Raw genomic sequence first — 26,727 nt, 5'->3', positions numbered from 1 at the left:
GAGAAAAATTTCTTTCCTCAGCTTACTGAGATGACATGCCTAGGAAATCTGATCAACCTTTTCCTGCCCTTAAACATAGATTAAGGAGAGGGCAGGGCAGGCAGTGAGTAGCAGCCCCCGGCCTCCTGGAGGCTGTGGGCAGCTGCCTGTGTGTGTGCGTCGCAAGGCTGGGAGATCGGCCTCCTGCCCAGATCCTGGCCAGTGTTGGCTGTGCAGGGGGTGGTGGCGCTGGTCTCCAAACTGGACCTAACTGTCCCTGTGGGACTCTGGCTGTCACTGAATCCTTCCGGTCCAGGCATTCGCCTCCGGCTATGACATGCCCCCAGGACAGCCCTGCCTCCTGATCTTGGCCTCCTCGGGGGCCCCTGCAGGGATGCTTTTGGACCCCTCCTAGGAGACCCGCCTGCACTGGACCATCCAGCTGCTGCTTCCAGCTGTGCTGGCGGTTCCCCCTCGCGCCCTCAGGCCACTCTGGCCTTGCCCAAGAGCGAAGGCTCCCGGTGCCCCTGGCCACTTGGACAGACCCCACCCTTCCCTGGCCTGCGATTCCTCTGCCTCTCTCCTCATCCCAGAGGCTGGGTGCTCTAACCTCCTGGCTCCATCCTCTCTGCGCTACGAGGGAAACACTCCCAGTAGGTCTGCAGGTGAGGTAGGTGAGACTGTTGACCCTAGGAACTGAGGGGCAGCCAGGAGCCGGGAAACTGAGGGGGACAAAACAGTCTGTCCCCTCAAAATGGTAACTCCCACCGCATGCTTGTGAACTTTTCATTGCGTTTTAATCTGGAAGAAGAACTAGAAGCTGAAAGCAGGTTAGAATATGGAAATCATGAAATGTGTCCCAAAATTGAACATCTTTATCTTGTCAGATATATATGCTTTATGGAAATCATTGTGAATTATGGGGGGCGTTGCTGAGTTTGGGGGATCTGGCGACTGGTCAGCATTTGTGGCTTATGGTCTTACTAAAAACCCATCTGGGTGGTTTTTGAGCCTCTAAATCACGGTTTTGTGTGTTCTGTATTTTCCCATGACCACTGCTGGGATCCTGTATTCAGTGCATAATGAATAATTTTAGGCGTGAGTCATCTCTTAGGGAGGGTGTCTGTGCAGAGGTGGTGATGAACTATTTTTGACATAAATCACAATTGTCAAAGAAAGTGGTACTCTCCCAAGAATGATAAACAAGAGTGAGCGCCATTGAGCTACAGAGATGGTATATCTTTCAAACTGAGCACTTCAAATTGCGTCATATTGCAATCATTTGATTCTATTGACAATGAAGAAAGATCCGAGGGTGCTCCGGAGCACACTTATTCTCTGGCTCTGCGTCCCAGGAAAATATTTTGGTCCCCAGAAGTTTCATTAGAAAACCCCAATATAGGAGCAACTACGTAACAAGACTAATAGAGGGTGAGGAAGAAGTAGACTTACAGTTGATCCTATGGAAGGGAATACAATAATGAAATAATAATACAAGAATAAACTGTTTGTTTCATGTACTTACAACTGTAAGCCTACTTTTGCCCCATCCTGTATTTTCTCTATACAGCTTTTTGTTGCCTTGGCTGTTTGTTTTTTGTTTTTTAAATAGAAGAAATGTATTAAATTTAAAATTCAAAACCTATCTTTAGAACTCCACGTTACATTTCTGGATGGGCCGTGTTACAAGGTTGACAAAGATTCAGGCTCGGGCACTAGCCGGCCATCTGCCCACCTAGAATGGAAATAAAAGCGGGACTTGACACCCAAGTATGAACATCACCTACCACTTCTTCCACATCCTTTAAATGCTCGTACTGTTAGGCGCTTGGGCACTCAACACGCTGCCTTTTTTTAAGCTGAGAGGCTAGCGACCGGGAACAAGGTCGCTGGATTCACGGTTCACTCTCCAAGCATGCGCGTCTCGAACGGCTCCGGGGCTGTTTATTCTATACGCGCTCGTCCTGCCCGCAGGACGGCGCGAACAAAGGGACAGTGTGAACCTGACGACGCGGGGCAGCGACGGTGAGGTCCGCCCGGCTGCAGGGCCGGGCGTGGACCGCGGGTTTATCTGAGGACAGTCTCGGCAGGACTAACCAGCCGTTCCGCGAGAGTCTGGGGACCAAGGAGCCCCTTCTTCAAAAATCCCTCCTCGGAGTCACGTTAGCCACGCAACCGGCCAGAACGGGGCCGCCAGCGGAGCCGTGGTGCGGCGGCCGGGGGCGTGGTCGCCGGGCGGATAACGGGCTGCTCGGGCACCCCGGGCCCGGGTCCCCACGGGCGCCGAGCCCGGCCCCACGCCCCCTCCGCCCGGCGAAACCGCTGCAGACCGCGCGGGTGGGGCGCCGCGCGCGCCGGGAGGGGTTTTTTTTTTTTTTTGGTCAAACTTTGGCCACGTGAACCGCCCCCCATTCACTTTTGCACCAATCGGACGGCGCGGACGGATCCCGAGAGGGGCCACGACTCCTCGCCGCCGGGCCGCTTCATAAACGCGCCGTGCGTGACGTGAGGGGCTCCTGTTGCAATGGCGAGCTAAGCCGGAGGATGTGCAGCTGCAGCGGCGGCGCCGGTCACGAAGAGGACGGGGACGGGCGCAGCGCGATCGGAGCCGAGCCGGCCGGGGGACGCGGGCGGGGCAGGACAGGGGCCCGGACTCGGCTGCCACTGCAATCACCGTTGCTCTGGCCCCGCGCCCCCGCGCGCGAGCGGGAGGAGCCGCCGCCGCCGCTGCCGCCGCCGCCGCCGCCTTGCGCCCGAGCCGCAGCCGGCGCGCGCCGGACATGGTCCCCTCTTAAAGGCGCAGGCCGCGGCGGTGGGCGTGCGGAACAAAGCGCCGGCGCGGGGCCTGCGGGCGGCTCGGGGGCCGCGATGGGCGCGGCGGGCCCGCGGCGGCCGCGGCGCTGCCGGGGCCGAGCCTCGCGGCGCTAGGGCCGGCTGGCCTCCGCGGGCGGGGGCGGCAAGCTGAGGGCGCGCGGAGCCTGCGGCGGCGGCGGCGGCGGCGGCCCGGCGGGCGGAGCGGCGCGGATATGGCCGCGCGCGGCCGGCGCGCCTGGCTCAGCGTGCTGCTTGGACTCGTGCTGGGTTTCGTGCTGGCGTCGCGGCTCGTCCTGCCCCGCGCCTCCGAGCTGAAGCGAGCGGGCCCGCGGCGCCGTGCCAGCCCCGAGGGCTGCCGGCCCGGGCAGGCGGCGGCGGCTTCCCAGGCCGGTGGGGCGCGTGGCGATGCGCGCGGGGTGCAGCCCTGGCCGCACGGCACGGCCCCCGATGGCGGCCCGCGGGACAAGAACTTTCTCTTCGTGGGAGTCATGACCGCCCAGAAATACCTGCAGACCCGAGCCGTGGCCGTCTACAGGTGAGCCCGCGGACGCCTCTTGCATCCAGCATCCTGGCGGACGGCCCTGCACATTCTCCCAAGCAAGGCTCCGCTCGTGCCTTTGCCTGATTCCCCAGAACCCAGGCTCCCGGGGTGCCCCTCGGGCGGTGCCACGCACTGACAGCAGAGGTCAGGGGCAGGATGCTGAGCGCCACGCTCAAGAGCGAGGGCTTTGGGGTGAGGTGGACCAGGGTGTGCCCTCTGAGTGTGGTTATCACCCTGAAAGACACTTAAGCTTTCCACGGTCAAATCGCCTTTGTTAGGCGGGCCTGACCGAACGCATCTCCCTCATTAGGTTGTTCGAAAAACTCCTACCTGTGACAATGGTGGTGATGACTCGATTCTCTGAAATCCGCCCGGTGGCCCTTGCAGGACTAGAGCCCGTGTGAATTAACCTGGTTAGACCCCTTCCAATAGCATGCGTGTGGATTTCACTGTTGGCAGCACTCCTGTTCGTGAAAGGGGTGTGCCCTGCGCGCTGAGCCCACCAGTCTGTTCAGTAAATGGAAGGAGAACCTTTGGGAAAAGCAGTGCCTGGCCCACGGTGGATTTGGTGTTAACTAGCCCAGTTTAGTGATGTTATCCAGCGTCTGGGCCCTTTTGCCAGATGAGTCATAAAAGTGGCTGGAATCATGTTCAGGATTAGCAAAGGGATTAGCCAAAGTCGTCTTTCGAAGGGAGATGATTTGGGAATGGCAGCTTTGTGTTGGAGCGAATTTGAGGTAGAGGGGTGTAGATTCATGAAGGGGTTTAATGGAAACCTCTCGTGGGTGAAGTACCGAAATGCCGAAGAACAAACCGGTGCAGGGAGGTCTGGGAACGGCCTTTTCCTGCACCCAGTGCTGAGCAAGGCCAAGCTGGTGGCTGTTGGTTCTTAATTTACAGCCCATACCTTTAGGCCCTCAGCTCTTAAATCTAACCCTGGTCTGAATTTTTTAGGCATTAGATGTCAGTGAGGGGAAAAGCTTCTATGGGCCCCAGTTCCCCTAAGAGAGGATGTAGAGGATTGAAAAAGGATAATAGAGCAGTAGCATGTCTGCCCTTCATTGCCTCTGTCCTGTGTGTTTCCACTAGGATCTCGTCTGAATTCTGAGCTCAGGTTCTGGCCAGAAGGGTCCCAAGAGACCGAAAAGCTTCGAATGCCCGTAGTGTAAACTTAGAATAAAGTCTCTGTTTGAGAACGTACCGGTCAAGGGTTTTTTTCCCCCAGAATTTTATGTGAATTGTGTTTTGTCACAAGAGAAATAGCCACATCAGAGACTGAGGATGAGCTTCATAAATTCTTTACAGCATGGTTTGCAGAGTAAACCCACATGACCGCAATTTGGCGGCTGGCCCCGTGAATGTACAAGAGTGAGGATAATTATCAAAGTAGTTTGTTCAAATGGCAGATGGTGTCACTCCTTGCCCCGCAAACAAATACTTTTTCATGGATGCAGAATCAGTGTGTGCAGACCAGTGGGGTTCTGTTATGCCAGCAATACTCAGGAAATGCAACGCAGACTGAACGGAGTGTTCTACACTTGGGGATGAACCCTCCCAAAGCCCACTCTTGACCTCTTTGGGCCTCCCGCCCGCCACATCCCCTGCCTCATCTCTTTGAGATGTGTATTTTATCCCATTGTTTGTTTTCTTTAGGGCAGTTGGGGGATAGTGGTTCCCCTCTCTCCCCTCTGTGACACCAGCCTTTCTGATAAAGGAAAGCTCTTACCAGAAACAGTGTATCCTATCTTCCCTCTTCCTGACAACCCTGCTTTTCTGATAAAGGAAAACCCTTACATGGAAAACAGTGTATCCCATCTAGCCATCCTGTCAGCTCTCCTACATACACCTTTTCTTTTAGCTCTGGGATCTTAAGAAGTTACAGTTACCTACCCCGCCTGGGTAAGGTCCTCTGCTTCTAGGTGGACCTACGCCGCCTGGTAAGGTCCTCTGCTTCCCCGCTGTGAACCCTGTGTTTAGACTGGCTGCAGAGAGAAGGCACAAGATGATTTTAGTCTTAAGGAACTTCTGAGGCAGGCCTGAGTTGGGATGGAGGTTATAGGGTGTAACTTATGATTATGACTTTGCTTCGCAGCCTGGGCCAGAAGTCCACGCTCAGCTCTTAAATTGGAAATGTCATGCACGGTTCGGTATAAAAGTCCGCTTGAATCTTCTAGCACAAGGTAGAACTCTAGCTAGATCCTGGCGCTCCGGGGTCCTTTTATGTTAGGGTATTGAAAATGTCAGAATGTAGGTCTGAGGGCCAGGGAGGAATTTTCAATAGTCTCTGAAACTTTTCAGGAGATACGGCTGCTGCTCTGAAGCTGGTGCATTTGATGACGGGACAGCCCCTTCGCTACAGACTTTTACTTTTCAGACCTGTCACGTGCTTGATGTAGGGAAAGGGGCCACCAAGAGACATTAGCAATGCACTGACCGCAGACAGCAAGGGCAAAAGCCATTTTTTAAAATAGGCAGAAACAAAACTCCAAGCCTAGCTGATCAGGGTCCCCCCAGGGCTGACTTCTTTCATAGGCCCTGAACAGATAGCCGCTAAAGCTGCAGGAGCGATCCTGATTTGGCAAAATGTTCAGATACATACGTTTAGGGTTTGTGCCTTTGCCCAGCGGGGACATGCATGGCTCCCGTGGATCCAGACTCTCTCTGAGTGTTGGGGCCACAGACTGGACATGCTGGTTGTCATAGAGCAGCAGCTGTTACGGTGGGAGGGACGGACGCTAAAAAGAGGGTTCCTGCTCGTTAGTGATGGGTACTGTGCAGAAAATAGAACAGGGTGAGCTCAGGGTGGGGTGGTGTCTTCTTTCAGGTGGTTGGGGAAGACCTCAGAGAATGTGGTGTTTGCGCTGAGATCTGGTAATGAGGAACCAGCTGTGAATATCATTGACATGCAAGTCAGAGGGAAGAGCTGGTAAATTATAAGGCAGGAACCAGCTTGGGGAGGAGCCTAGAAGGAAAGAGGACGGAGGCCTGACAGCGTCCAGGCCTGATAGTGTTCCCTCTCGTGGAATTTCATTCCGAGTGAATTAGAAAGCCCGCACCGAGCGTTGAGGCAGGAAAGGGAGGCGATTGCGTTACACCCTGAGAAGTTCTTTGTGCCTAGTTGTGCCGGAGGCGGGTTGTAGGGAAGCGTCGGGGTGGCTGGGGCGAATGTGGCAGTAGTGGAGGTAGAGGTGACTGATCGCGGGAACTGTGGTGGATGGAGCCCGAGTTAGAGATGTGCTGCGTTAGAGATGTGCTGAGTTAGAGATGTCCTGATGGAATGCCTGTGAGGAGTCAGCTAAGAGGAATTAGCTGTGACTTCTAGGACTTTGCCTTGAAAGGCAGGGAGAGTGGTTGTGTCTGTCGTTTACTGAAATGGGGAAGAGGAGAAGGAGAATAGATTTAGTGGGAGGAGGCGTGTCCGCAGAGAGATGGTTTTGCACAGGAGGAGCTCTACGAAAGCTTTTAGACACACTGATGGAGGTACCCTTAGCTTCATTCCTGTAATGAAAGTAAAAAGAAATTGAGACGAAATTGAGGTAAGCGTTGGAGCTCTGGAGTGATCTCAGAGCAGGATTCCTTGAAGGTGCTGGGTCGCTGGACAAGTTCTACAAATAAATGAAACGATTTGTTTTGACTCATCCGCAAAGTACTTGTATTCTAGGTAATTGCACTTCAAAATGATACCATGATTCCTCCATAGTAATTGATTAAGCTGGTTAGTGACAGATCATCAGAGCCCTGGGTCCCTCGTGCCTCTCGTTAGGAGCTGCAATTCATATTTCCCCCATATTTTTCTCTCTTTTGATTATGTGGTTTGATATACAGAAGTTAAATCTTCATGGAGTTCAGTCTTTTCCTTTTTGATTGGAGGGTTCCCCGCCCCCTATAAGCTCAGAAACTTTATGCCCAGGAGAGATTTTTTTTAAGTAACTTTTTTTTTTCCCCCAGTTCTAGAAGGGGTAGGAATGTCTCCCCCTCATATTTTCCCCACCTAGTGTATTGTCTCAGCAGCCTCTCTTGAAAGAGTCCCCATTTCCCTACCGGTCACAACGCCATCTTCATCATTCTCGGAATTCCTGGCTCTGTTTTCGGACTTCCTACTTTGTCCCATTGACCCTTCTGTCTGTTCTCATGCCAGTACCACCCATGGAAGTGATTGGAGGTTGAATAATATTTTAATATCCGGTAGACAAGTGCCTCTTTGTTACTTTTCTGTTGCAGACATTTCTTGGCTACCCTTTACCTGTTCTTGCCGGGAGAGTTTTGGTGCTATTTAGTGGTGTGTTGGTTTTTTTTTTTTTTTTTTTTTTTAATTAATGATTCGATTTTTTTTAAAAAGCACACATCCTGCGCTTTTGAGTCCATTTTTATGCCCAGAGCATGGAGCTAACCTGACACCTTTTATTCGTCTTGGTTCTTAGCTGTCCTGGGCTGAAGATGGTGTACTGTTTTGTTCCTTCTGTACTTTCTCAGAAGAAAGAGGTGGCTGGTTTCCCTTCCTTGCCCCGGGAGTGATAAAGGGCACCGTGAAAGATTAGCATCGGTCTGTAGGGAGTTGTGGGAAGAAAGTTTGAGAAACACTAGCTCCAGATAGCGGAGTCTTATCGCCAGATGTTATACCGGTTAATGGCCTCTTCCTAGGGCTTTCAACGGAGGCAGACCGTTCCTTTTACTAACCTTCGTGAGCACATCTCGAGTTCCTTTGCTTATTTCTTGGACTCAGTAAGCCTTGTTTATCTTGAAACACTGTAGAGCAATACTTGCCGTCTCGGACAGGATTCAATCTGGCAAAAATTGACCGAAAGCCGCCCATAATCCAAGCAGTCAGGCTGTGAGTGAACTTGGAGAGCCCAATCCGTGTCACATTGCAAATTAACCTGCTGAAGGAGACTGGCGGGGGGCGTGGTCCCGTCACACGGCTGGACAAGCCCGAGGATAGCCGTGTTTGTCACTTCAAGGTTGTATGTGACCGGGTTTTCTTCACGGCAGCAGTTGTCCTTTTCCCCATCCGTTAACTGAGCCGCTGTGTATTGCAAGTAAATGACCAGTCCTATCCCTGTGCAGTTCATCTTGAACGGAAGGAAGCCAACGATAATGTCAGATGATAAGGGTGCCTGCACTGGCATATGATGAAAGAAAGGTCTGGCCCACGCCGATGCCCCTCTTTCTCTTGCTTCATCTTGAAGGCTGAGTAGGCGTTTCTGAGGCAGAGAGAGCAGGTTCCCAGAAACGTGGAAATTGCAGGCGGGAAAGAAGGAACGAGGAGAAGGCACAGCTCCTTGGGCTTGGGATCTGAGATCGCGCGATTCCTCTGGAACTTTTTCCAAAGGAATTTAAAGCTCTCCACAAAGAAGGAGGTATTTCAAGTGTCTTTGGTGTCCTACAGCGGGAGCCGGGGACTCTTAATTGGTTGTACCAGTTTAGCCGTGCCCCGATCGACTTCGCAGCCATAAAAAAATGGTGCAGCTGAAATATTGAAATGAAGAGAGGGGCCCGATGTATTTAAGTGAGAGTCAGTGATAAAATTGTGTGCTCAGCATGAGACCCGCTTTGTTTCAAGTCAAACAGTGAACTTTGTGTAGCGTAGAAAAGGAAGACGTGTAAGAGGACACACGGCACAGTGCGGAGGGGTTTTCACGTTCTCATTGGCACTTTATTTTTGTAGAGTTTTTCTACAAGGGGGCAGGGAGGAGATGACACCTCTCGGGAGGAAACGCGAGTGCGGCTCTGAGTGTGGTAAATGGCAGGCAGCTGCAAGACTGCTGGGCAAAGGTGGCACGGTGGCTCCAGCTCCCGGGGCCTGGTCTGGGGTCATTCTTGTTTCAGGAAGTGACAGTTAATCCTGTCCGGAAATGTCGGGTAAGCACGTGTGTTTGGTTGCTGTAATTTCATTTCCCTTAGTGACGGTAACGTCACGGCTCGTAGCTGATCCTTGGGAGAATCAGGTGACCGCATCTTTCACCAGAGCCCCGCTCCTGTGTGTTAATGCGAGCGCTCAGCGTCCCTACCTGTTGTCAACGTCATTTAGGCTTCTGGTTCCGGATGGCATGGGGCGAACAAGAAATTCAGTTAGGATTTAAAAGTAGTGGTGCTGTCCATCTTGTCACTTAACGTTCAGTGTTACTTCTGAGGCCCTTACCGTCACAGTGTTCGTCCCGTAGCCGACGACACGGGTTGGTGGACGCTTACAGATACGCTGTGGTCGCCTGTGATGTAACATCTCTGGGCTCACAAACCCGAAACCTGAGGATTGTTGGAAATGCAGATGATAATGCCTTTTAAACGATTGTTTTGTAAGCTTGAACCTAGGTGCAAAGGCCGATTTCGTATGAAGCTTTCTTCTGTGTGTGTTTCCAACCCGGAGCCGGGAAACGGCGGCTCAGGAGTTCGAGTAGCGAGGGGAACCAAACACAGAGCGAGGGTTCCAGAGGCTCGCGTGCCGTCCGAGTTTCCCGGCCTCCCATTACGCCCAACCCAGCTGCGGAGAGGCGGCCTGGAGTGGCTGGAAGTGGCTGGAGTGGGTGTAAGACTGCTCTCCTTGTCCACACGAGTGTTTCCTCAGCCTTATCAGCGGGAGGAGGACTGCGAGGGAGATGCGGGCGGTCGCCTGGAGAACACGGCCAACGGACAAGGGGGCCGGGCCGGGCCGGGCCGGCTTTAGAGTCCGGCCCCGTTTGAGTTCTGGCTTTGACATTTAGTACCTTTGCGGCACTGGGCCGATGACTCCCTGGGCCCCGAGCCTCCGCGTCCTGCTCCGTGACATGTGGGGGAAGATGCCCTCACAAGCCTGACCGAGTTGTCATAAGGCTGAGTGCCTGGTGCCCCCAGTCCAGCACACAACGCTTAGTCATAGCTCAGTAAGGGTGGCCATGGGCCGTGGAGTGGGCTGGGTGCCGGGGGTGCCTCCGTAAAGGGAGCCGGACAGACAGACGAAGGGGTTGGCCAACATAGATTGAGGGTGATTTCGTTGGCATTAAATAACACTGACCCTTTTTTTTTTCCTTTTTGTTCAGCATTAGATTTGAAAATGACTTTTGCTAATGCGTGATTAAGAATTAATTGCACAGTCCCACTCCCAAGTGTACAACAGCAAAGTGCAAACTGTGAAAGGTAGCTCCCCAACACTGAAAGTGTGGGGAACAGATCAGGAGATCAGAATTCGCTCTCTGTCCTCAGGCTCCGCACTTTAATTCTTGCCTTTCAAAGAGGGCGTATTTGCAGTCACTGCTGATGAGTAGTCCCATTGTTTGCTGTGAACCCGGGCTCCTAGGGCGACGTGCTCTTAGCTCTTGATACCTGGGGGCTGCCTTCTGGGCTAGAGCCTGGGCCATTGTGGAGGTGGGAAGCTGAAATCCACCCGCCAACAGCTTTGTCGAGGGGGAAAAAAAGGTAGCAGTAAAGAATATAATTTGGTTTCTCTTTAAAAAACTTTTTTTCCCACCTTTTACCTACTACCAAAAAGAGTTTGAGGCGGCTCACGTCAGAAGGCCCTACACAGTGAGACAGGTAAAGATTTGAAAGGAGGAAACCGCACGTCCGGAAACCGCAGACGCGGAAGGAGAAACCTGCAGTGAAACCCTGGCTTCAGGGCTCCGCACACTGAGTCAGGAGAGGCAGCGCCTGAAAAGTGCTTGTAACATCCTGCCAGAGCTTGTTTCTTGGGCTCCAGGCGAGGCTTCGAGTCATGGTTTGGTAACCTCGGAAGACGGATCTTGGGGCGCTGTCCCAAGGACCTGCTCCAGGTCAAGTTCGTGGTTGCTCTGACTGCAGCCTGGCCCTGTGTGTACAGTTCTGGGAGGATGAGCCAAGGGGGCCCCTCCATCCCCCCGCGCTTGCTATAAGGACCCTCACTGCATTTGCCCTGTTTTCTCTACCATCAACGCCTCCCCCCGGCCTCGGCGGGGGGCGGGGGGCACTTCAGGCCCTTGTGTCTGGAATAGAGTCCCTTAACCCTGGACCGTGGGACATGTGTGCCTCGGGGCTTCTCTGGAGTGCCTGCTGGACACCTGTGGCTGAGGCTGGCCCTCCGCGGGCGGAAGCGGAGGTCGCAGGATGGCAAATAGGTCTCGCCACCTGAGGTGCGCTTCGAGTGGAGCCGGGACAGGCTCCATGTTTGCCGGGGGTGGAGAGCTGGGCTGGCAACCCCCCCCCCCCCCCCCCGTGACTCCGCGCCCCCAGCCCCGCCCAGGGGCCGCCGTGGCACCCTCGCCCGCTCTTTGCTACTGTTGATTTTCTTTGGCCTCATTTTCTTGCTTAATTTTTTCATCGTGTACACATTGTGCTTACGTCGTCTTACACTGTTTCAGTACCAGGGGAGAATATAAATATAGTACACATTTAATTCCTGCTTCTATCAGTTCTACAGGGTAAAGACTCCAAATTCTGAGGTGACCCGATCACGTGAGTTCTTTCAAATGTACCACTGTAACCGACGGACAACAGATGTCACGGTGATTTTGGGGAACTCACAGAAAACCTCCTCTTTTTACCTATAAAAATTAGTATAACTGAAAGTTTAGAAAATTGTGAAAGAAAGTACTCACTCACTCCATTTTCCTCTTAGTTTTGGTCCATGGGATAGAGTAAACAATATTTTCATTATGCAAGTAAAATTTTCTGTTTAATTTTTTTTTAATTTCTTCAGCTGCTTTATAGCTTAAAGCTTTCCCTTCCACCTGCTATAAATTATTTTTCTAACTCTGAAAACACCTGTTGTAGAAAATTTAGAAAATGTAGAAAACACAAGGAAGGAAATGAAATCCTTTCCCATCCTTCATCCAAAAGTAACCAGAGTGAACACTTCAGGGTAGAATTGTATTCAGTACATCACTTCATTTTGTCTGTGTCCTTTTGTGGGTTATTCCCTTAACAACCCACATCACAAATCTGTGCTTCTGTCTGCTTCCTACACTTACCCGTCCTTGAAGAATTGTATACCCAGGACGGTAACCATGCCATAGATCCAGTTTGGTACAGAAATGCATTTGATGCAGCTTTTCTTAAAATGACACTGAGCAGAAATGGACGCGGTTGTTAGGTGCTTACTCAGCAAAAGCATTCCTTGGCCACGCTAACGTCCAGCTGCACTGCTGAACTGCGATTTAACTCGGTATCAGGAGAGTATTTAGAAGCCTGGCGGCATGGAAGATCGCTTGGCGCTCTCCAATTTCAGTTGTCTTATCTGTGCTCTAGCAAGAGCTGATTATCAGGCTGCTGGAAATCGAGCTTTCTGGCAAGCGCCTTTGCAAGAAGCCTTCTGTGGTTTCAATTAAGCAAGAGCACTTTGCTCCCGGTAACCAACGCGCGATGACAAGGTTGACATTTGCTTATGAAAATGAAGGGACTGGCCTGCTTCTGTCCCAGGAGGGCCTACGCATTTCCTTCATTTCTTCCCCATTATTAACCCACGGCCCTTCTTCCCCCAGGATGCCGAGTCATGATTTACGTTCAGAGCACTCCGTGTGGAGCTGCCTTGAACGGCAGGTATCCTCCGTGAAGAGATCGTAATTTCTTAAGATGGGGAGGATTTACAGAAACTTCACATTAAGAGCTTCCCCTGAAACCACCAGTCATTTACGAACAGAACCCTGGGTTCCCTAAAAAGGAAAAGAAAATTGGGTGGAGTTCACCATAAAAACTGCAGAGAGGTTTTTAAGGATGGTTTGAGGTCACATCGTCTTGCTTTTGAAATTAATTGGTTTCCCTTCTTGGACAGTGACATCATGTCAAGTCATAGGTTAGTCCCTCACTGTGCCCCTGTCGCTGTCCTCCATCTTGGGGGGAGGGGGGCACGCAGAAGGAAGCCAGGCCAGACCCACATGAATTTTGACCCTCTAATATGAAGGAGCCTGGCATTAGACTGCCCCTGACATTATGAGAGATGGAGAGTAAAACAATTCTACATAGCCCGAGGGTCGGGTTTTTAGGCAGAAATGTGAGAAGAGGCGTTTTCCTTATACCTTCGCTGGACACTGACCGGTCCGCGGCCAGCCCACCCTTGCCCGTCTCCCTCATATTTTATTTCACTCCCTTCTTTTGTTTGCAGGCTCCTGCCTTTGCTAATGAATCACACCTCTGTAAGGCTGGCTGCATGCTGACTTCCCAGCATTTCACCCTCGCGGCCCTATGAAGCAGGGACTCTTACTGTCCCCAGTTTACAGCGAAGGACAGGGAGCACGGGGTACCTTGCCCAAAGTGGGGCCAGGGTCCTCACCCCAACAGCCCGACTCCAAACTCTTGCTCTGAACTGTCACACCGAGCGTTACTGTCTGTGGAGCACATTGTTCCTTTGAGGGCCAGCATTGCCTTACCTATCCCAGGACCCAGATAATGTCATGGGCCTTTAGTATTTCAATGGCTTTTGGGGTCGGCTGCTTTAGTACTACTTTGAACTTGGTCCGTCTTATAAATCACATTTTAGTTCAGAAGCAATTGGGTAGAAACTAAAGTTAAGTTGATTTTGCTGACTATCCTTTTCAAGTCCATTGTAAGATCATGCGGACTGTCTGTCATTAAACTGTATTTCGTGAATGGTATTGTATTTCAAGTCCTGTGTGCCTGCGAATGTTACCTAATTGTTTTCTGCCTGTGGTTTGATTAAGTGGATTTATTTCTTCATGTGGGAATGGCAGGAAAAGTTAGTGCAGTCTAGGGAAAGTGCCGAGAAGCTCACCTGGAAATTTCTCAAAGGTAGAGACAGAGTGGTCTGCCGTTTTGTGTGTGGGCGCATATCACATGAGTGGACAGTATTCACCGACCTCTTTTACATGCCAAGCACCGAAATTATTTATGTTTTCCGAGAATTGGTGTGACTGGCAAAAAAAAACCATTTCTACATAAAGGGAGGAGCCGGGGCGGCTCCTTGACATGGATAGAGGTCCTCTCATCCCTTCCTGTCTTCTCCGACTTCCTGAGGCAAGGAAGTTGCTTCCCCTCCAGATGTGACTACATCAGAAGAGTGTGCGTAGTTTCTTAGACTTTCTAGGTAGGCTATGGTTCATTCTCATTTTTTTTTTCCTGCTTTTACTTTTATTAATATTCATTTGATGCCGGACTTACGTCCCGGCCATCAGTTTTTGTTTCTTCAGTTTTTTTCCTGGGACATCTTTTTCGTCTGGGCCAGGAGCAAGCTGCTTTTTCTCAGTGGGATCCCCTGGTGGGGCGGGTGGGGCAGGAGAGCTCACATGGGGGCGAGTTAGCCCGAGTCAGCCCGGCCCGCAAGCTCTGGAAGTTCTGCGCCTCATCTTGGGAGCTTTGTCCACCTGGACGGGCTCCGTGACCAGAGAACCTACATCCAGCCCTTAGATTCAGCATCACTCTCTGCATTTCTAAGCACGTGCAGCAAAAACTCAGCACCCTTTCTGGGCCACCGACCCTGCGTCCAGCCCCAGGGTTTGGCCCGGCCGCGCCTGCCAACCCCCCACAACAACAGAAGGGCACATGTTGCTTCGGTCAGGGGACATCCTTCAGGCCTTGGTGGCTTTGGGACATGCATACCCTCGATGGCCGGGGCACTTGCACCAGTGTTCTTCACGTGAACACAGAGACTTGAACCTCTTGATTTGCATGATCTTGTGGGAGCTTCTGGGTCAAGTGACTAGTGAACCCGTATCCAAGGGCACCTCTGGCTGCTTTGAAGGACTCATTCTCATTTTTAAAGGGACTTGTCTCTCTGTGGGAGGGCTGGTTTCTCTTTAAATTCATTGCCCACCCTGCTCTGTTGATTTCACATCCTTTTTTTATTTTTCAGGGGCATGTTGTTTGTGAAAATGCAGATACCGGAGCATCTGTAGTCCCACTGGGCTCCATGTGTGCCGGATTCTTTGCTAAAATGTTCCACAAGTGACCTAAGGCTACATTTAAAACTCATAGGCACCGAGGGAAAACGTGACAACTACTGTATTACATCCATTCTGGGGTACACTCCCGGCCCCCCCCCCACACATATTAACGTCCCTGAGCTGAGGATGCCTGGTTCAGATGCTGTTACCGTGTCGTTGTGATTGGCAGTTGTTACTGGTATATAAAACAGTGGTGCGTCTTACAATAGGCATCCTAGATTTGATGAAAAAGTGATATATATTTAATCTTTGGACATTCCGAGATGCATGTTTAACAAAAAGTTCAGTCCTATTGATGTTTTTTCCTCTGCTTGAATGCGATGAGTATGAAGTCATTTTATATTCTTTGAATACTTGGGGTTAGGAAGAGAATGAAAAGCCAGTAACATTTTCCTTTATTGTAGGTTATATTAAAAACTGCAAAAGTAATGTGTACGCTTTAGAGAAGCTGAGTTGTGCAAGATGAAGACACTTCGGGAGAATGGATGAGGGTAATGGTTGCAGAATAATGTGAATGTGCTTAATGCCAGGGAACTTTATGCTTAAAAAATGGTTAAAACGGCAAACTTTCAAGTTTTGTATATTTTATCACAACTGAATTTTTTTCCCACAAAAGTAATAAGCTTATAACAGTTGTACTCACTATAGAGATAGAATAAAAAGTGAAAGTCCCCTCCCCCCACCCCCCACTTCGTACCTATTCCCCAGAGAGTGGGTGTATCTTTTCAGATAGTCTCTTCTCAGACTTTCCACCAGAGACACCTGTGTGGTCTTGATCCGACAAGCCACTTGTCACTGTAATTATAAATCCAATCGTAAGAGTTAAGGAAGATGGAAATATATGGGGAAGGACATTGGCTGGGAGCTGTGCTTTTTTTGATCTCATGGAGGCTAAATTTACTAATTGACTCATGCTCTGTGAGATGTTTTTCCTAGAAGTCATCTCTACAAATGCATTTTTATAGCCGGACTCCTTCAGCTCTTAATCCGCAGCGTAAAGGAAGTGCAGAGCTCGACGGCCTTCAGTCCACTGCGCAGCGGCGGGACTCTGTCCTCCTCACTGATCACCAGCTTTTCCGCTGTTCGCGGGGTGGGCCGTGCCCCCTGAACTTCTTGTCCGGGCTCCTGGCTGTCCTCCTGCCTGCAGCCCTGCCCTGTGGGTTCAGACACAGAGTCCTTCGCTGCCCTTTCGCTTAAAAGCCAAAAGCCCCTCCCCCTGCATCCGGGGGTCTGGCAGGCCCCGCAGTTGGCCTCTGTCCCTGCCGCATGGCACCGCCCTGCACTGCGCTCTGGGTCTGTGTGTCTGTCTGTGCCCTTTGTTTATGCTCTCCACGCTGTGAGCCTTCGTTCTCGAAGCCTTGTCTTCGGCGACGGTAGTATGTGTAGACTGTTCTGAAGAATGTCTGCCTGTCCTCACATCAGCTCCATGGGCCGCACCCCCTCTCTCTGGCCTGGCGCATACTTGGCGCGTGGTGAGCATTCAGAGAAAATGTGTTGACCGAATGATTTGCTTTATCGTTTTATAGCACGGAGGAGTGTGCGGCTAGGGAGTTACTAGTGTCAGAACATTAACCTGAACCTTCAGACCTCGGGGGCCTGGCGACGTGGTTCCCAGCCGTAGCTGAAACTTAGCTATCCTGATACTAGTGGAACACTCGAGCTTTCTTTTCGGTTGGGAGTCTTTTCAAAGTGCATGTGGACTTTGGAATATCCAGTAGCGTGGGCTTCCGCCGAGGGGAAGCAGGCTGATCAAGTAGCTCCTTATCAGATCCCTTTGAACACACGGTGATTCACCAAGAGCCGACGTGCGGGTTTTGGGAAATAAGGAGCTCGGCCTAAACTGCTGTCTCGCTGCTCTTTGTTTCAATTCCAGAACGTGGTCCAAGACAATTCCCGGGAAAGTCGAATTCTTCTCGAGCGAGGGTTCCGATACGTCCATACCGATCCCAATCGTGCCACTGCGGGGCGTGGACGACTCCTACCCGCCCCAGAAGAAGTCTTTCATGATGCTCAAGTACATGCATGACCACTATTTGGACAAGTATGAATGGTTTATGAGAGCGGACGACGATGTTTACATCAAAGGCGACCGTCTGGAGAACTTCCTGAGGAGCCTGAACAGCAGTGAGCCCCTCTTCCTGGGGCAGACGGGGCTGGGCACCACGGAGGAGATGGGGAAGCTGGCCCTGGAGCCCGGGGAGAACTTCTGCATGGGGGGGCCCGGCGTGATCATGAGCCGGGAGGTGCTGCGCAGGATGGTCCCGCACATCGGGAAGTGCCTCCGCGAGATGTACACCACCCACGAGGACGTCGAGGTGGGCCGATGTGTCCGCAGGTTCGCGGGGGTGCAGTGTGTCTGGTCTTACGAGGTAAGGACGGAAACAGATCTGTCGCCGTTATGATTCTGAAGCTAACGTGGGAAACGAGTGGTCATAGCCTCGTTTAGGCTTTACTATGTGTGGCATTCCATTATTTTACATTTTTACCGTCATACTTCTTTTTTCTTTTTTTAAATTTGAACTCCTCCTTGTTAACCATCTCTCTTGATTTTTAGGACATACCTCCTGTACTTTTGTCCCGACTCCTTAGTAAACAAATAGATGGCATTTGGGGCCCACAGAAAAGACGGTTTGCTGCAGCTGTGATATTTTCCCGATTATCCAGAAAATTCGTGCAGGCGCGTGTGCTGATTCCGCAGATGGGATTGCAACAGCGGGGAGTGCCTCCCCGGGCCCCGTCCTTCCAAAGGCTGGGCTGCTGTCCTCTGGTCACGGCGACCCACACGGCCTAGAAGCCTCCATGCTTTGAGTTCGTAAGATGAGTGATGATACAAAAAAAACCACTCGCGGTTGGTTGGGCTTCCCATCTATTTTGGACCTTGGCCCTGTTGGAATCTGGAAGTCTGCAGTGTTGTTGCTCCTTGCAGAATGAGGGGTAGGCGATGACTGAGTTATCTTGACACGCAGATGGAATTTTTTGAAGTGTCCTTGTAGGTGTTTTCTCTGTAGTAGTTCTAGAGCATAGGAGTTAGCTTTGCCTTCTTTCAGTTTTTGTTGGCAAATGTACATACCCCTCTTGTCTGTGGTCCCAGGGATCTGATGAGTCAGAGTGGAAGAATTATTTAGGTTGTGTTGTGTTTAGGTTGATAAACTACTGATAGTTGTGAGAGACAAAGGGAATTGCTGGGCCTTTTGTCCAAAAAAAAAAGAAACATACTTTCCGATGTTAAGTTGTTAACTTTTCTTCTGAGTTCATTTTCCAAAGTGCTTGCGGGAAGCAGTATTCTTGCCTGTACTTGTCTTCCCCCCAGACTTGCTTTTAAATGTCTCCTCATCACTCTATTTCTTCTGAACTTTTAGGGAAGTGGACATTTTCAAGTACACGGGAAGTAGTCTTCACATGGTTTCTAATTATAAGAGATACATTTTAAATCCCAAATGTGATTCGAGGGCACCCTCTAATGTCTGTGTGCCCGCCCCCTTCCGCCACACAGGCGATGGAGGGCTCACGGGACCTGGGGGATCTCGGTTGTCACAGACATTGGCAGCAGGAAACGCTGCCACGGTCCCGCACACATTTTAAGCTGAACACAAGCAGCAAGTACCTGCGCATTCCCCCCGCCCCCCCCCCCCCCCCCCCCCGTCCTTAATGAAGTCGGCATAACCTTAACATGTTTCATTGTGGTTAAAATATGTAACGCCTGTGTATCTTGGAATGCTTTCTGCTGCCCTGGATCCCCGAGAAGCTGGCCTTCCTGCTGGGTTTGCAGAGGACCGGCCTGCTTTGAGAGGGAACGTCAGAAGCCGCGTGTCCCGGAGTTGCATGCTGCTGTACCCTGCGTGCGGCTGGACAGGCACCAGGAGAGCCCGCCTCTTGAGTTTATTGCGAACTTTGACCCAGCGTGAGTGCCAACACACAGTTAGAAAACTGTCCAGGGGCCGGGAGCCAGTGTTAGGAGTTCTCTCACTGTGATGTAATCGCCCACATGTTTGGTAATCCTGGCTGGACACTTGGAGCCGCCTCTGAGACTTGATGCATCTGCGAAATGACCTTCTTACGGTATGGGCTCTGGTGGGGCTGGAAGCCCCCCGCCCTGCCTGGGCAGCGCCCCGTCCCCACCCCTGGGGCCACCGGAGTGCGGGCAGTCGGGTCCTGCGGTGTCTCTGCTGCCACCCGGGCCTCTGAGGACCTGCTGGCAGGAGCAAGGCTTCTCAGGATGCCGGGCTCGCTCTCCAGGGGGCTCACGCCAGGCGCCCCCTCTTCCCGAGCAGGATCTTCTCCCCCAAAACGGGACTCGCTCCCCGCCTCAGATGTGGCATTTTCGTTATACGCAGATTGCGACTTGAGGTGTCGTCTAATTCATCATCCTTTTCCTGTGAAGCTTGTGTTTTTTGTGTCTCGGTTGAGAAATCCTTCCCTTCCTTGGGCCGCAGGAACTTTCTCCTGTCTTTCTGTAAGTTTAAAGTTTCGCCTTTCACTTGCAATTCTCAGTCATTATCATTTTCATTCTGTCTGTCCGGGATATCTACCATTCTAGGAGATGGTTGATGTCTTTTCTTTTTCTAATAGGGCTTAAAGTGCCTCTAACTGAAGTCATTATTAGGATTTTTCATTGTGCATACCAGGCAGGCAAGACTAACCTCTCACAGGAATGAGGAACTTTTATTTAAACTTCCTGAAATCTACTTCCTCCATTAAGACTCACATTATGAGGTGGAGTCTTCTACAGAAGGCAATTATGTTAAGCTTTGGGTCTTGGGAGGTGCTTATTTAGCTCTATCATAAACCTAGCCAGAAGGTGTAACTTTTTAAATGTTTTTGCAGGTTGCAATAATGCCTTGGGATTACTCTTACATAATTAAAATGGCTCGTGAAGAGCCACCGTTATCATCAAAATCCAGATTCCTTTCTACGCTGGTTCTGATGCGCTTTTTTTGTGGTTATTTAGTGACGCGTCGTTGTTAAGAACTTTTATTTGGAAAAATTGTAAGTTCACAGAAATGTTCCCGAAAGGAAAAACAAAGAGTGGACCGGAGAACATCCATACACCGGCGCCCGGATTGCCCCGGTAAGGTTTTCCTCCATTCACAGTACGGTCGGCGGCGTTCCTGAGTGCCCGCCCCCGCCCCGCGTGGGAGACACACCGCCCCCCTCCACCGTTGAAGAGGGACTTACCTTGTGGCTCTTTCCTTTAAATAGTGTCAATGGATTTTGACTAAAAGCAGGGAAATCTTGTATATAACCTCTGCTTAAGGAAATTTAACATGGATGCTTTAGCCCGCTGTTTACACTGTGATTTGTCTGTCGACCCAGTAAGGCCCCCGTGAAACAGCTTCTCCTCTTCCCAGAGAGGATCCGGCCGAGGCTCCGCTACTGCATTGGGTTGTTGCAGCTCTTGAGCGTCTCCGGGTTGCCCAGCCTCTTCCTCTGCCTTTTATGACCTCGGGGTTTTCTCGAAGCGGCGTTAATGCTTCGTTTTCATAATGAAAAACCTGCGGGTGCCATAGTGTAAACCGTAAGGCGGTTTTCAGGGATGCTTCTCACGGCTCACTGAGAGCTCCCGCAGTGCAGACGCCATAGCAGTGGGACTGGGCCTTGAGGCCGCTCCACTGAAGGGCCTGCCGGGGAGGATGCAGTGGCCCGGGCCCCTGTCACCCAGGGTCGCCGTCGTACCTCTGAGAACCTCGGGGGACGAGGAGAAAATTGACCTAAGTCATAGTCATTTTATTTTTAACTTTCTATTGAAGTGCTTCATCCCTGTGGGAAAGCGTACAGATCATGAATACGTGCAGAGCTCGGTGGATTTTCACAGAAGGAACGCAGCTGGGCAGTCAGCATCCAGACCTTTTATTTCTTTTAACTCCGCACTTGACCAAAAAGGAAGGTGTTTGGGATAGAAAGTGGTCATGGCCACTGAAGCTGGGAAATAGGTATAGAGAGATTTGTCACCTTTAGAAAACTGTATTTTTTTTTTTTAATAGCTAACGCTGTCGCATGGTCCAAATTCAAAAGGCGAAGGGGTGGCAGGGACATCTCCAGCCACTGGGTTCCTCTCGTGAATCCGCCACCACGGTGCCTCGTTGCAGATAGGCCGTGTGCGCCTGCGTGCGACGTGCTCGACAGGAGTGCGCACTCTGCCATTGTTGAGTGGGTGTTCTCTAGATGTCCGCCAGGTCTAGTTGTGTTTGTGTGTGTACTTCCCATATTAGCGTTGCTCAGAGACCTTAGACCAGCTTGGTCTTTTTCAAAGGGAGCCCACCTACGAGAGAACCACTTGAGATGTTTGTCACAGAGCACGTCCCCCGGCCCCGGCCCAGAACCAGACGCTTGGCAGGGGCAGCCCAGTCATCGGCACTGTTTACGGGCTTCTCTGGTGAGGTCTTCTGGTTGCTCATGTCCTAGGAACTGTCCATGCCGTTTATACTCTTACAGCATTTCCTGTGAGCCAGGGATGTTTTCAGCAGAAAGTGAGGTCATGTTTTGGTTAATTGGCGTCATCCGTAGCCCCTGCCCTTGCGCAGCGTTGTCCTGGTGCGCGGAGAAGGCAGGGGAAGAATTCTGACTTCAGCCTTTCCAGGAAGTTACTTAGAATCCAATGGGCAGGAAGGCCAGACTTGGCACACAGTGTCCCTTATCATCAATGTTTGACAGGCTAATGCTTTATATGTTTGTTTCCTTTCTTCCTCCTCTAAGCCGTGCTAATTGCAGTGAGTTGAGGAGCCAGATACACAAACGGCCAGGGCCGGACAACAGTAAATCCTTAGTAACCACAGCGGAAGTCCTATTGGACGTGACAACAAAAACAAATAAGTTCTGGCCAGAGGTTAGACTGACAAACACTTTCAAGCTAAAACTAAGTGATATTTTAAGTATATTTTCTGTCTCCGCAGTTGATTTTACAAATTTCTTGTTTATGCGGTTTGGTTATAAATCTTTCTCAAGCCTCAGCTGTTTTGTTTTGTTTTGTTTTTTAAGCCTCCGCTTTTGTTAGTTGCCATGAAGGATACCTAGAGATCAGCTTATCAACAGATTTCAATTTGAAAAAAAAAAAATTGGTACAAAGTATTAATAACTATGGTACCTTTGCCATTCGCATATTTTTTGGATACTCTTCCCTCCTGGAGGTGGAACTTAATTCCCCTCCCCTTGCCTGTGGGTTGGACTTAGTGACTCATTTTTTAATGAATGGAGTAGGGAATGGAAAAAATATAAACTTTATAGTATGAAGAGCTGGCAGCTCCCCCCGCCCCCCCCCCCCACCAGCACTGGCGATACTAAGTCGTTTATGTCACACATTTGGGAGTGTGACAGGGTTAGAAGGCTCTTCACTTTTGCATTTACCTCCCTCAACGCCATATGTCCTGTCGTGTGGCGAGGAAACATCAGATAAAGCCAAGGCGAGGGACAGCCTACAGGTTACCCGATCAGCCGCCTTCCGAAGTGCCAAGGTCATGAGAAGCAAGGGAAGACAGGCCATGTCACAGATTGGAGGAGACCAAGGAGAGGTGACAGCTCAACGCATGTGCAGTCCTGGGTTGGGAGAGAAAGCGACATTAGTGGGAAGCCTGGTGGAATCGGAATAAAGCCTCTAGTGGAGTTAACCGTGTTGTGTGAACGTTCATTGCTTGGTTTTGATATGTGCCGCGTAGTCACCTAAAATTGTTGACATTAAAGGGAGCAGGGTGACAAGATGGGCGCTCTCTCTACTGTCTTCATAACTCTGCCGTGAATCTGAAATTGTTTCAAAGTGAAAAGTAGTTGGAACCCAGAGAGGATCTAATTGGACACAGAAGGGAAGTTGCTGCGCCTGCCACTGTATCGTGTCGAGTGCTCCGTGCCCTGGGGAGCCAGGGTGAAGCCACAGAAGACTAGCCTGTCTGTGAGTCTAAGTGGGTATTGTGCAGGATGTGATTTTTAGCTTATTGACTTCTAGGAAATCTCAGACAGAAAGGTCTTTGTTCACGAGGGCTGCAGGCTTCTAACCCTCATAAAGAGCTTATCATTTGAGCAAGCTTATAATGTACCGTGTTATTACTGTAAGAATTTGTAATGGTTCCATGACAGCAAAACTTTTCCCTGGCTACAAAGAATCTTTCAGCCTTCACTCAGCGATCCAGTGCCAGCGCTCTTGATAACGTCATCTTGGTTAACCCTGCGGGGTTCTGTTTCCGGTTTCTCTCAGGGAGCACTTGCCGGGATAAAGAAACCGGCACCGAGTTCTTTTCTTTGATGCCTGGCAGTTACTTATTTTCACAGATTTTTGTTTTGAAAAATACTGGAGGTGGCCCTGGCCGGTGTGGCTCAGCTGGTTGGAGCGTCGTCCTGTAACTGAGAGGCTGCGGGTTCGATCCCCGGTCCGATCCCTGGTCTGGGCGTGTATGGGAGGCAACCAGTCGATGTTTCTCTCTCACGTCATTGTCACTCTCTCGCCCTCCCCCTCTCTCTAAAAAGCAGTGACAGATGTCCTCAGATGAGGATTAAAAAAAAGAAGAAAGAAAAATCCTGGAGGTTCTCCTTTTTTTTCCCTGTGTGTTAGCATCTGTGCATTCCCTTCAACAGCAACATTCCTCTTAAAAACATAAGACTTGTTTTTATTCATAGTGATCTGGTTTACTTAAGGTGGAAGGAAAATTCATTCTGTTGTACCACCCAAGGCATGCCTGCGAGTTTGCTTTTTAGGATTTTATAAATTGCTCCTGTGATAGTTTAGAATTCTTACCATGTTTTTTTTTTTAAAAATTAGGGTCACATAGGTATGATGCAAACATACTTAAATTTTTTTAAATGGTTAATTCATTTAAAATAGCTGTCCGTGTCCTGCCTGCTAGGTGATGGGCTCTGTTCTAGACACTGGGGCTCTGCTCCTCAGTGGGGACACCAGAGAATAAAAGGACAAATCCCTCCTGGCAGGGGGTGCTTAAGCCTCTCCCAGCTCTGATGTCGGGGTGGGAAAGCCTTTCTCTCACCGAGGTGTGTTGTGGCGAGTACCGTGCACACAGGAAGCGCTCCGTGGGGGCCCCTCCTGTTGCGCAGTTTGTCTAAAGCAGAGATTCTCCTAGTGCGGTCCCTGAACCCGCTGCCTGAGCGAGCACCACGTGGCTCTAGGCCCCGCCCACTTCCTGTGTCAGAACTCGGACCTAGTCAGCGTCTGGCGCCAGCCCAAGGTGCCTGCTGGCTTTTTACAATGCAGATTGCTGAGGCTGCAAGGTTCGGCTCTGTCTCTTCGCAGCTTGAGGGCCCGTTTCTTTTTATTGCTGAATAATGCTCCAGCCTCTGGACGGACCAAAGTTTATCTACTCATCTATAGTAGGACAACTTGGTGGTTTTCAGTTTCTGGCAGTATAGCCCTAAGACGTGCCTGCATGGGGTTTTGTGTGGATGTACGTTTTTAAGTCAGTTGGGAAGCTCTTTAGGAGTGTGATTCTGGGGCTGTGTGGGAAGATTTTGTTCAGCTTTGTAAGAAACTGCCAAGCTGCACCCCAGAGGTCCGGGCCGTGTGGCAGCCGCACCCGCCGGGCCGCGCAGGCGCGCCTCTCGCCCTCCTCCCCGGCCGTTGGCGGCGGCAGCGCTCTGGGTTTGCGCCTTTCTGATCTGATCGGTCTCTCACTGCTGTTTCAGAAAGAGCTTCGAGGGCCTTATTGATAGTGTAGTCCAGGCTGATGCTCTGTTATTCGGTCCTGTGTTTCCAACTGTTTGTAATTCCAGCAGGTGGCTCTTTCCGTTTTTGTATTTTGCTAATACTGAGCTTGGACAGGTTTCTGCTTGACTGTAATGAGGCCATGGAAACTTGTTCGATTGATCCCTGCCGAGGTTGGGTTTGATTTTTTTTCCCCGCTGTTCTTTTTATGCTTGTTCATGTGCCTCAGGCATCCAGAATATTAATACAGAGCACTTAGCAGCAATGGCAAACGTTTCCAGGACAAGTCTGAACAGCCTACAGAAGGTAATCACATTCCGCGTGTCCCGCGTCCTGCCCGGGTGAATAGTAACAAGCCAAGAACAGTTTTGAAGAGACACACATGAATTGTTCATCGTGCATCTGTTCAGCAGGTCCTCATTCAGTGCCTGCCGTTTGGCAGGGTGGGACGGTTTGGTGGGCAACCCGCACTCCTCCCCGCCCTCGCGGGGCTGTTCTAAGGGGAGGGGCAGTGATGTGTAAATGTCAGTGATTTACTCCATGCTCAGCAATGACAGTGCTCAGACACCGCGTGCCCGCTCTTTGCCTGCAGCTATGGCCCGCCAGTGGCGCCAACGTCCCTGCAAGGACACCCTTCCGTCAGTCCCTGCGTGGGTGCTCCCCCGGAGACCCAGGATGAGAGCTGAGCGCATGGGGAGCTGGCAGCCCGACCTCCCGGGCTGGCAAGGCAGGTGGCCTCCCAGACGAGGTGTCTTATGGATGCGGAGCGGAGAAAGCATTGCTCCCCTGTTAGCCAGGCACACGCATCTGGAAGGACTCACAGAGCCCAGAGCAGGGGGTCCTGGGCACCCCAAAACAGGCGGCTGGCCGTGGACCTGTGGGTGGGGGGAGCGGCAGCGCACAGGGTGACCAGGACCCAAGGTCACAAGGGCCGAGGCCTGTCAAAGAGAACAATAATGAAGAAGGCACAGGGATATGAGACTGTCTGACCTGCTGTGAAACCCACACGTGGCTTAGTACAGCTGGAGGGGGAGGAAGTTAGACAGGAAAGATGGACAAACTGAACAACCTGAGCTGGTTAGGTTTTACTTTAGAGAGCAAGGGCTTTGTTTATGCAGCCCATTCCATACAGGCTGCCTTGATAGTTTAGCAAAAAAAAAAAAAAAAAATCTTTTATCTTGTTAGCCATCGAGCGGACTAACAGACCTTTTGTGGAGAAGTCAAGCTTTTTGTAGCATAAGGCAATTACAATGAAGAGAGTAAAGACCTCCACCGTCCGTCTGTTCTGGGACAGATGTCGGTGCCCACCTTACCCAGCCTGATTCCTCCACGGGAACCTGTCAGAATCAGTCCACGAGTGTGTGGACTGTAAGAACTCCAAATGCTTTTGATGATCTTGACGACCACCAAACCCCGTGGACGAAGTCAGTGCGAATTCGAGTGCATTTTAGTGTAGTTGCAACGCTGTGTTGTCAAGTCAGGGGGACCCTGGAAATTTAGTTCTTAACGGCACCCTCCCCTCAGACAAGAGAGTCCCCAAATTATTTATTCCTGAGTTTGAAACTTGAAAAAGCTATGAAAAGCAAGCAGGTAGATGATTTGTCCGGCCAAGTGTAAGAATTCAGACTTGAGCAGAGCATGTTGCGTCGAGCAACTGGCACCTGGGAGTGGGCGCTTAGCCTTATTTGATTCTAAGCGGCCATCCACGTAAGACCCAGCACTGCGTTAAGGACCATTGAGAAAGAAAACGCTGCCCTGGTAACCGTGGCCGGTGCCGCCTTAGCGGTGATGAGTTGCATCCCGGTATCAGAGATATTCAGGTGTGAGAACTTGGAATGGGTGCAGAAGGCAGTGCCTCCACCGCTAACTAGCCCGTTGGAGCATCAGCCTGAAGAACTGCCGAACGGGAGTCGACT

The 26,727-nt window shown here is 51.0% G+C and overlaps 1 protein-coding gene across 1 annotated transcript in view; it reads left to right on the top strand.

Annotated features, from left to right (window-relative positions):
* Positions 1 to 3,005: 3,005 nt before the first annotated feature.
* Positions 3,006 to 26,727, top strand: part of CHSY1 (chondroitin sulfate synthase 1) — a 44,215-nt gene continuing 20,493 nt past the window's right edge. Inside the window, exons 1-2 of the mRNA XM_054561924.1 lie at positions 3,006 to 3,328; positions 17,048 to 17,543. Coding sequence (XP_054417899.1) covers positions 3,006 to 3,328; positions 17,048 to 17,543 — 819 coding nt within the window. The remainder of the gene's footprint in view (positions 3,329 to 17,047; positions 17,544 to 26,727) is intronic.

Source organism: Pteronotus mesoamericanus, unplaced genomic scaffold (assembly GCF_021234165.1).
Source record: "Pteronotus mesoamericanus isolate MK-2021 breed Mesoamerican mustached bat unplaced genomic scaffold, CSHL_Meso_final scaffold_582, whole genome shotgun sequence".
In the NCBI taxonomy this organism is placed as follows: domain Eukaryota; kingdom Metazoa; phylum Chordata; class Mammalia; order Chiroptera; family Mormoopidae; genus Pteronotus; species Pteronotus mesoamericanus.
The sequence above is the reverse complement of the archived record's forward strand: the minus strand, read 5'-3'. Positions and strand labels throughout refer to the sequence as shown.